The following is a 10336-nucleotide window of genomic DNA, read 5'->3' as shown; positions in this document are numbered from 1 at the left end:
TACCTTGACCAGTGACGTCACTCTAAGGGAGGCAACTCATGTTCCAAATACCGCTATGTCGCCCCAGGCACCTACTCCAACTTTGAAAGTTGGATGACTTTTTTTCATCGCGGATTCAAAATTTGCTTATTATGAACTATAATCTCGACTGGTTTGATTTGTGTTCAGCGCTAATTAGCATCTGGAAATTCCGCTGGCTAATTAAAGCGGCACCGGCGAGACGACTGAGAGATGGTGGGTGTACTTTTACTCTTGGAGTTGTTTCACCAAATATCATTCTCCCGATGAATTAGTTTTTCAAATGTTCGTTAAAAACGAAAATTCTTATTTTTTGAATTGTAAGAATTACTAAAACCAGTGCAACTCTTTCTTCACTTGTATTTTCATATATGATCGTGAATATGTGAGTGAGTTGGGTTTAACGCCGCTTTGAACAATATTCCAGCTACATGATTTATCATCCAAAACTGGCTCCCACAGGAGATATCGCTTGGATTAGATCAAGCGATATCTACACTGTAGATATCGCTGCAATGAAATTACATCACAATGCATTGCAGACGATGTGACGTCACTGGTTACCATGACGTCACAATCAAATGACATCACTAATGGCTCTGCTACTGAAGCTGTTAGCAGTACTTTTTACACTGAAGACACTGCTAATTACTGTCTACAAATTGAAAAAATTGGAAGCATGATGTTGGATGATAAGCCTCGGAATTTTTCCACTTTTATCAACTCGTGTTGTTATATTTGATATCAAAAGACACTCGGGTGAGATTCTCTATGTGTCACCTTAATGTTGGAGGAAAGACCTAAGAGATGGAGGTCTGAGACGTATACCGCTTTAGTGAAACCCACGAGCACGGGCAAGGTGCTGACAAACTTTGTATCATAATCGGGACGAACCGCATTTCGAACCCACGATCACTGGTTTCTGAAACGTCGAATGGACGCTCTTGTATTAGTATATTAGAAAGAGAGGGAAAAAAACCCAAACAGATATAATGTTATCCATTCATTCGTCATGTTTACAATGAACAAAACTCACAGCAAAAATAGGAATCACGCCTAACTATGACAAACATAATAAAATATAAATAGACTCTCTCTGCATGAGACTCTCAAGTTGAATTCAAAATCGTCCAAATGTTTAGAAACTGACATGATTGACAAGTTAACTTAAGTACGAAATTAATATTTTTTTTCAATTTCTTCTATATTTTTCCACAGAACATATTTTAAGTGGAAGCCATTTAATATTAATGCTCTGTTGTCCAAGGCAACTATGTGCTCAAACTGTTGACTGTCGTTATTCAAAAGCCTTTAGCCAACACGGACACGCTGTTGTAGGTGTGAGGTGAAATGGGGTTTAAGGTCGCGTCCAAGATTATTGCACTTATATAGCGACGTGTATGCACGTGTGCGTGCGTGCGTGCGTGCTTGAGTGTGTGTGTGTGTTTTTTTTTTTTTGCTCCTTGTCCCGTGCCGACCAATGCTTGTTTTAATGCCGAGCGCCATGCAGGATAACAACAAGTACCATCTATTACTGTCTTTTGCAATGACGTAGCCGGGTATCGAACCCCGGACGTTCCCCTCTACCACTAGACCACGGAGGCTGTTACACGCTGTTGGAATGGCAACAGGACTGGTGTATTAAAACTGCCTAAATATTCAATTTAACCAACATAAACTAAATTCCAATAACATATACGTGCGTTACATCAATAAAAAGAACATATAATGTTGCAATTAAGATGATATTTCCAAAACACGCCAACATGCAGAGAGGCGCAAACATATCCCCGTCAGCTACAAAAAATATTACTTGATGCATTTAGATATCCCGAGTGTGTTTCCGTATTGTAGATACCATAATAATTTATGGTATTTACGATGAGGAAATTCACGAGGTAATTTACACCTTTGCTGGTAATAATATTCTTAAAATAATCGATGTTTCAGGCGTATTTTCACTTAGGGAAGTAACATTACAAACCACTTTGCAGTTTATCTTCAGCAACCCATGCTTGTTGTAAGAGGCGACTAACGGGATCCGGCTGTCAGGCTCGCTGACTTGGTTGATGAATGTCATCGTATCCCAATTGTGTAGATCGATGCTCATGATGTCAATCACTGGATTGTCTGGTCCAGACTTGATTTATTTACAGACCGCTGTCATATAGCTGGACTGGTGCTGAGTGCGGCGTTAAACAACAAACAAACAAACAAACAAACAAAAACCACGTAGAATTACAATGTTTGAGTGAACCAAAGTGATTTTACACTGGTCAGGGGTACACAAGGTACGTGATCTAGACTACCAGTTGTCGGACTTTCATTGGAAGCCTCGGTAGCTGCGTGAGTTAGATCGCTGAGTGCTGGCGATCAGGAGTCTCACTCTGGCTGCATGATGAATATTCCATTCGCGTTACCGTCATACAAAATGTTCAAAAGAATTCCAGGGCGGGTTAAAGCGTTCGCTGGTCACGCCGAAGACCCGGGTTCGATTCCCGACATGGGTACAATGTGTGAAGCCCATTTCTGGTGTCTCCCGCCGTGATAGTGCTGGAATATTGCAAAAAGCGGCGTAAAATCAAACTCACTCACTCAAAAGAATTCCGCATTCGTTTTTAGGTTTCACTTGTTTCGTATTAACCTGAATATCGGAAGTTACAATTTTACATTTTCATCATGGCGGCTTCTATCAACTTTATGCTTTAGTCTTATCTGAGAACCAGGATATATCATTTTGTGGGAATTAGTTGCGCGTTCACACCTGTATGAGCGTGTTTCTTCCAATCAATCGTGAATTGCTGACGACCTGTTGAGACAAAATGGGGAAATATTTATTCATATTTTCAATGTTGACGTGCTGTTTCAGTGTATTTTTGATGGTGGAAGTTGAACAGCTGACGCCGTACCAAGAATTAGTAAAATCATACATTCCCAAATATGCAAGAACTGTGTTAGAAACTGGTATATCTTTTGCGAGGTCAAAACTTTTCTCCAGCGGAAAATCAAAAACGTCTGAGAGAATATTTTCAAAATCAGAATTGACTCAATACGTTGGAAAAGACGGAAGCGATATTTACCTGGCTGTTTTGGGAAAAGTATACGATGTGACAAAAGGAAGGAAACATTATGGCCCAGATGGGGGCTATCATGGATTTGCTGGTAATCATTCAGCCTAGTTGTCAAATCGTAAATTTGCACAATACTAGATATATAAAAAATATTCTTATGTTGCCCAAATCCATGGGAAAGACCCTATTGTCCATGTTGTCTATCTAAAATTCTGTGACACTATTGCCGAGAGTACTGCACTTTACTGGGTGCACTTTGTTTAATTTCAATTGGTGCCATGCAGAGGATCGAATTTGTGCTGCCAGCTTGAAGCTAAGACATCATATTGAGTTGATCTGAAAGGTCAATCCTGGCGCAATCACAAATAATTAGGGCCCGTACCCAGTGGTCATGGTGACCAGCACCCGATTGTTTACCTTGATGCTCATGCACATTAGCCATTTTTCTTACTGAAAGTTGATAAAAATTGTACAGATGTTCCTCAAATGAGATTAAATTTTTAAAAGAGGTGAGAAAGCTAACACATACCTAACTCAGAACTGACCCTCATGATTGTAAGGCTAAGTGGTGGCATGTGGTCCTGTGCACAGTGCACAGGTGACAAATCAGAATAAACATTGGTTGTGGAGAGTAGTTGGATGGGTGACTGCATTTGGCAGCTTGACTCCTGAGAATTTCTAGGCCTTCAGTCCTGCCCCACAATGAAGCACAATGACAAAATGTGGTGTCTCCTTAGGCAATAGACTTTTTTTAAATATGCCTCACCTACCGGTAACAAAGGATTGCGACTGTTAACCTTCTAGCGCTTGACTAGGCAGCTTGGGTTGTATACTCCTCAGGGAGCTGAGAATGAACATCTGATCCACTAACTTGGGTAATAATGTTAGCGATGGTGGCTAGTGTCATATAAGTACACACATTAGGAAACCTAAGAATGATGAAGGGGTGTTTGATCGGTGAGGGATCCAAGGGATAAGGATAGAGTTGGGGGTAACCTGCCCTTACACAACCAGCCCAAGGATCAAAGAGGCATGTGAGATCATTGCAGCAAGTGCCAGCTACCCTTTAAGCTGCGCCAGATACACTGCAGTCTTGCCTTATTCGACTACTTTGTCTGCAGATTATTATGTAAACATTTCATGATAATAACGTGTCACTGAACATGTTAAACTGTTAGTTGAAATTTTAAAATAATAAGATTCAAATAGATACATATTGTCATCAATGTCACCATCAGAGAAATGAAATATCATCTATATGATTATGACAGATTGAAATGCTATATATCCTACCCCAAATTTATCAATGTGAATGAAGTTTCTGATCAATAGTAGGGTGCATGGGTGGCCCAGTCATCTAAGGCGCCGTGATTTGCTGTGCAGAGTTGCAGCCCTTGGGCACGCCAGAAGCCTATGATTGTGGGTTTCGGATCCCGGTTCTCCTCGTTTATGTTTCTAGGTTTGTCAGCACTATACCCGTGCTTGTGGGTTTCACCGAAGTGGTAAACGTCTGAGACCTGCATCACTTCGGGCTTTCCTCCCACATTAAGCTGACATGCCGTCATATAACTCACATACTGTTAAAAGCCGCGTTAAACCCAACTCATTCACTCACTGATCAATAGTATTAAAATACTGCTGTATACATCTGACTCTTGTCAGCTCACATTTGTAAATAAACCAGCTTAGAACTGGACACAATTAATGGATAACAACTTCTGTACCATGTTCATCATTCAGTCTTGCTTCACAACGGTATAGGGATCCATACCGAAATGTTGCCTTTGCAGTAATTAAAGAAGTTGTTATCCATAAAATGTGTCTACTTTGTCATCCATCAACTTCTAAGTAATGCCTATCAAACAATGCAGAATTGGTCTTCAGCAACCCATGCTTGTCGTAAGAGGCAACTAACAGGATCGGGTCGTCATGCTCGCTGACTTGGTTGATACATGTCATTGTATCCCAATTGCGTGGATTGATGCCCATGATGTCAATCCCTGGATTGTCTGGTACAGATTAGATTATTCACAGACTGCTGTCATATAGCTGGAATATTGCAGCATTAAACAGCAAACAAACAACACATATGTTAATACTTATATTTACATCTTGATGTTCCTTACATAACACCAAGCTCCAGGCAGCCACTGTATCCACTAGATCATGTTAACATGGTGAGGAAGGAAAAGGAAATGCATCTGTTATACTTTTTACACAGGTCGTGACGGAACAAGAGCATTCATTACTGGAGAATTCAATGAAGAAGGACTAGTTGAAAGCATCCAAGGTCTCAAACTTCCTGATTTGCTCGGGCTTGATGGATGGCAGACCTTCTATGGAAAAGATTACAAATGTATAGGTGAGAATTTCACTCCATTTGTTGAATTAATTGTTTTGGGTTATAAGTCAAGGTGACCTCTTGTTTATGGGTCTTTTCGATGGGTCAATGTCCATTGCACTGTTTTGGACATTAGTTAGAGCATTTCAGATCTGTTTGTAACAGTTATGCACTTTTTGGTATCATGTAAGTGCAAACTCACCTTTAGAAAGGCATAAATAGTTCATTATATTCATGGTAATTGTATTTATTTCATTTTGAAAAACAACAGCTAGGAATCTGTAAAGCGCTCATGGATCATTGACACCAGTGCACAGGGCATGCAAAAACATTTGGTATGCATTTCGTTGACCATGTATGTAAACAATAACCGGTTTTGTAGTTGGAATTGAAAATTATCATTTTCAAGAGGCCACCCAGACTGGCTATTTGGGTATTTGATTAATTCATTTTTATCTTTAAATAAAGATATAGCGGTAACCAGTCCAGTCCAACTGTTTGCCACTGACTCCGTGGTCTAATTGTAAAGCCTGGAAAGTGGAAGGTCCAAGGTTTCGATCCTCAGCTGCATCGTACCAAAATATGTTAAAAAAGATGGTACTTATTGTTACCCTGTCTGGCGCTCGGAATTAAGGGGCTAAAACAAGGACCGGTTGGCTTGGAGTCAGTATACTGTGTCTGAGTGGGGTATTTATGTTAAACTGCGGCATGGTATATCAGTGAGCTAGCACTATAAATCGGCATCAGTCCGGACTAGTACAAGCAGCCACACACACTAAGTAAGAGCATGTGGCTATATAAGTGCAATAATCTTGGATGTGATGTTAAACCCCATTTCACCTCACCTCCAACTGTTTGCAGGGAAGTTACAAGGAGAGTTCTATGACTGGAATGGCCAACCTACAGAGAACCTGAAGTATTATCAGGAACAGCTGCGCTTAGCAAAAGAGAGCCAGCTCAAAGCAGAGGCAGAGACCAAACGCTTCCCACCATGCAACTCCCAGTGGTCTCAGGATACAGGGACAGTGCTGTGGTGCACCAATCTGAGGTATGTAGCTCTCCGTGTCATGTGCAGGAGTGAGTGGGTTTTATGCAGCTTTTAACAGTATTCCAGTTATGTCAAGGCGTGTCAGCTTAATGTGTGAGGAAAGCCCTAAGTGATGCAGGTCTCAGACGTTTACCACTTCGGTGAAACCCACAAGCCCAGGTATGGTGCTGACAAACCTAGAAACATAATCAGGGCGAACCGGGATTCAAACCCACAATCATAGTTTTCTGGCTTGCCCAAGGGACGCAACTCTTAACAGGGAATCGCGGCACCTGATATGACTGGGCCACCCATGCCCCTTTTTACATAAGACCCAATTTTATTTTTTACTTGAACTGTATCGTCATGTCATGGGAGCCAAATTACTTTCCTACTGATATGCATTGCCTGTCAAGTCAGTGTATGCAACAGTATTTCAGTTGTATCAAAGCTTGTCGTGTTTTTCCTTTCCACCCAGCCCTTACTGTAATGCTGTAGCCCTAAATGAAGCAAGCCTAGATTTTTCACAGGTTCAGCTTCTTTTCAATTTAAATGTAGTTGCTTGTTTCTATCAAAGTTATATATTTTCAGAGACTATGCGTTAGTCTAGGATAATAAGGATTATACTCAGAACTATTCAGGGATTCAAACCACATATACTGTTACTGAGTGTTGTTTTATAAATAGATAATTGTTCACTGACTGATAGATATTTGTTAAATAAACCACTTTGGTGAAACCCACTAGCACGGGTATAGAGCTGACAAACCAAGAAATATAATCGGGGTGAACCGGGATTCGAACCCACAATCATAGGTTTCTGCACAGAGAATTGTGGTGCCTTAGACGACTGGGTCACTGGTGCCCCCTGATGAGCAGGAAAGGTACAGGACATGGTAGGACAAGCACGACAAGCATGACAAGCATGACACAGGCCCATCGTGGCCAACTGGATATGTATAATTAAACAGAAATCTTCAAAACTTGAGTATACAACTTATTAGACGTGTTCCAATGACAGACAACAAATTTTTGTGTCAAACGCTGTGTTATGAGGTGATTTCCATATTGAAATGCAAAGGTTATTCCAGAATTTGGTTTTAAGAGTGAGTACGGTTTTACGTCGCTTTTAGCAATATTCCAGCAATATCACGGCGGGGGACACCAGAAATGGGCTTCACACATTGTACCCATGTCAGTAATCGAACCCGGGTCTTCGGTGTGACGAGCGAACGCTGTAACCACTAGGCTCCCGACCGCCCCTGGTTTTAAGAACTTATTTGTGATATCAGGAAATGACTATACACGTCCAATGGATAATAACTTAATTGTATGGAAACACATGGTTTGGGCTTTACAATCCAAACAGGCAATGCAATGGGTCAAGTAACAGGCAGCAGCAGTAAGTGACAGGTACTAGAATTAATGTTAATGCACTCATGAAGGTTCAGAATTTGTCACTGTCTTGAAACAAGCCTGCTTCTTGAATCGAGAATAGTGTAGCAGGAAGTCTGTGATTTCAGATAGGGATCAACCTGTGAATATCTGGGTTAGAATAGGTGTTCTGCAACCCATGCTTGCACTGAAAGGTGACTATGCTTGTCTTAAGAGGTGACTAACGGGATTGGGTGGTCAGGCTCGCTGACTTGCTTGATGCATATCATTGCTCATGATGTCAATCACTGGATTGTCTGGCCCAGACTGGATTATATACAGACCAGCCATCATATTGCTCAATATTGCTGAGTGTGGCATAAAGCAAGAAACAAATAAAACATCTAAAATGGATAGAATTATCATTAAACCGCCCGCAAGTTATCAGAAATGAGCGGGCCACTGTAACTTGATAATGCCCTCATATTGCTTGACGACGGGCCATTATCGAGCCCGTTGTTAGGTGACGTCATAGGGTAGAGAAAATGACGTCATCTGTTTTTTTGTATGACGTTTCCATATTTGTAATAGTGGATCAGTGACATTCATGTTGATTGCAGTAAATGTTTCATAACCGATATTGTTGTTTCTTTTAATTTGATAACAAATTCCATCCATTTTAGCTATAATAACGGTCTTTTCAATGGAAGACCTCGTGCTTCTGCAAATGGTAATGCCCCGCAAAATAGCGTTACCCTTATAGTATAGCTTATAGATACACACACTATGATCAAGCCTGGCATGCTTGAGTTGTTTACACAGAGGCGGATAACTCTAACTTATTTGCTGCCACAGTGCTGCTAAAATCTGGCCCTGGATATTTTACTTGATATTTTACTTGATATTTTACTAATGCCTCAATCGTATATCTGCCGCTGACAATCACAATAGCTAGCGAAAGCCTGCTTGAAGGTGCATGCACTTCCTCTTTTCTGTCTGTGATTTCAGATAGGGATCAACCTGTGAATATCTGGGTTAGAATAGGTCTTCAGCAACCCATGCTTGCACTGAAAGGTGACCATGCTTGTCTTAAGAGGCGACTAACGGGATCGGGTTGTCAGGCTCGCTGACTTGGTAGATGGGTATCATTGTATCCCAGTTGCGTGGATCGATGCTCAGGATGTCAATCACTGGATTGTCTGGTCCAGACTTGATTATTTACAGACTGTCGTCATATAGCTGGAACATTGCTGAGTACGACGTTAAACAACAAACTCACTCACTCACTCACTGTTTGCATCTCTGATTCCTCAGTCCGATTCCTCAGCCTCCTCTGGCAACATCATGTTGTAACTAAAAACCTGTTGTACATTTCAGTGGTGGCATTGAAAGAGACTGGGTGGGCGTTCCACGAGAGTTTCACGAACCAGGACGACAACACATGAGATGTGCTTGTGTCCGGACAACAGGTCCTCCTTCCGATGACCCTGACCTTAAAGATCATAAAAACCGTGGCGACCTGGACAACCCTCGCTTCAAGGTTTATGCTGAGTGTGATCCAAATTCCCACACTTGTGCCATCGTCAGGTGATGGGTATGGAAGGTGCTGGGGACCACAATTTGTTTTATATTCGGATCTGGCTGGTTCATACTGTTACCATGGTTACAATCTGTTTCAACAAAGATATTTTTTGTTTTTGAAATAAAACCATCATGCATTGTAAATAACAAATTGAAATCATATTATTAACTTCATATTGTCTGCCGTATTTGGATAGTCAATTTTTTTTATCATGATTAAAAATGTAAACTATGACCTTTACTACTTATAAGAATTAACATTACAATGTTTTTATATAAAACACAGCGTTTTAATTTTGGGTGTTCTTTAACTTTTTTTAAGTAGTATGTATTTATGACCATTTTGGTCAGTTCTCAGTAAAACTATCGATAAACTGAAAAAAATATGAGACCTCCCACACTTTTGTTACTTTTTGTTTCTTTGGCTTTAACAAGACTACTTTTAACCAACAAAACATAGGTCACAAGAAACAGTAAAGGTTTGGTTCTAAGGTAGGTCTTGAGTCAGTGTAACTGACTTGGTGTGCTTGGTTGACAATCACCCCAGACAATGTACTGAGGCCTTTGTCCTCATCAGTATCATGACTAAAGATTGATTGAGTGATTGATTGATTGATTGATTGATTGACAACGATTATCCATGCAATACATAACTTACTATCATGATGATACAATCATGATGCTGCAGATGAAATAGCTATTACTACCCGTAGTCAATGATTGTTTCAAACCTTGTTTGTGACTTAATTAGTTATTAAGTTAGTGTTTGCTCCCTGGTTTAGGATCTCACAACCTATGAAGTTCTGGGTACAATAGGTCTTCAGCGACCCATGCTTGCTGTAAAAGGCGACTATGCTTGTTGTAAGAGGCTACTATTGGGATTGGGTGGTCAGGCTTGCTGTCTTGGTTGATGCATGTCATCGT

The 10336-nt window shown here is 40.7% G+C and overlaps 1 protein-coding gene across 1 annotated transcript; it reads left to right on the top strand.

The window, feature by feature from the left end:
* Positions 1-2796: 2796 nt before the first annotated feature.
* On the top strand, positions 2797-10022 carry LOC139477429 (neuferricin-like). The gene is made up of 4 exons (XM_071259997.1): positions 2797-3180; positions 5311-5451; positions 6292-6478; positions 9209-10022. The coding sequence occupies exons 1-4, from the start codon at positions 2841-2843 to the stop codon at positions 9420-9422; spliced, it is 882 nt and encodes a 293-aa protein (XP_071116098.1). The 5' UTR covers positions 2797-2840; the 3' UTR covers positions 9423-10022.
* The last annotated feature ends 314 nt before the right edge of the window (positions 10023-10336 follow it).

Source organism: Haliotis cracherodii, unplaced genomic scaffold, assembly GCF_022045235.1.
Source record: "Haliotis cracherodii isolate W230 unplaced genomic scaffold, xgHalCrac1.p SCAF_33, whole genome shotgun sequence".
In the NCBI taxonomy this organism is placed as follows: Eukaryota; Metazoa; Mollusca; class Gastropoda; order Lepetellida; family Haliotidae; genus Haliotis; species Haliotis cracherodii.
This window is presented reverse-complemented; position numbering and strand designations above follow the sequence as displayed.

Excerpts from the sequence above, each read along its gene's own strand:
- LOC139477429 (XM_071259997.1), top strand. The coding sequence starts at position 2,841 with ATGGGGAAATATTTATTCATATTTTCAATGTTGACGTGCTGTTTCAGT. Across the intron at positions 5,452-6,291 it reads AAAAGATTACAAATGTATAG|GGAAGTTACAAGGAGAGTTC; the intron begins GTGAGAATTTCA and ends AACTGTTTGCAG. Across the intron at positions 6,479-9,208 it reads CTGTGGTGCACCAATCTGAG|TGGTGGCATTGAAAGAGACT; the intron begins GTATGTAGCTCT and ends TGTACATTTCAG.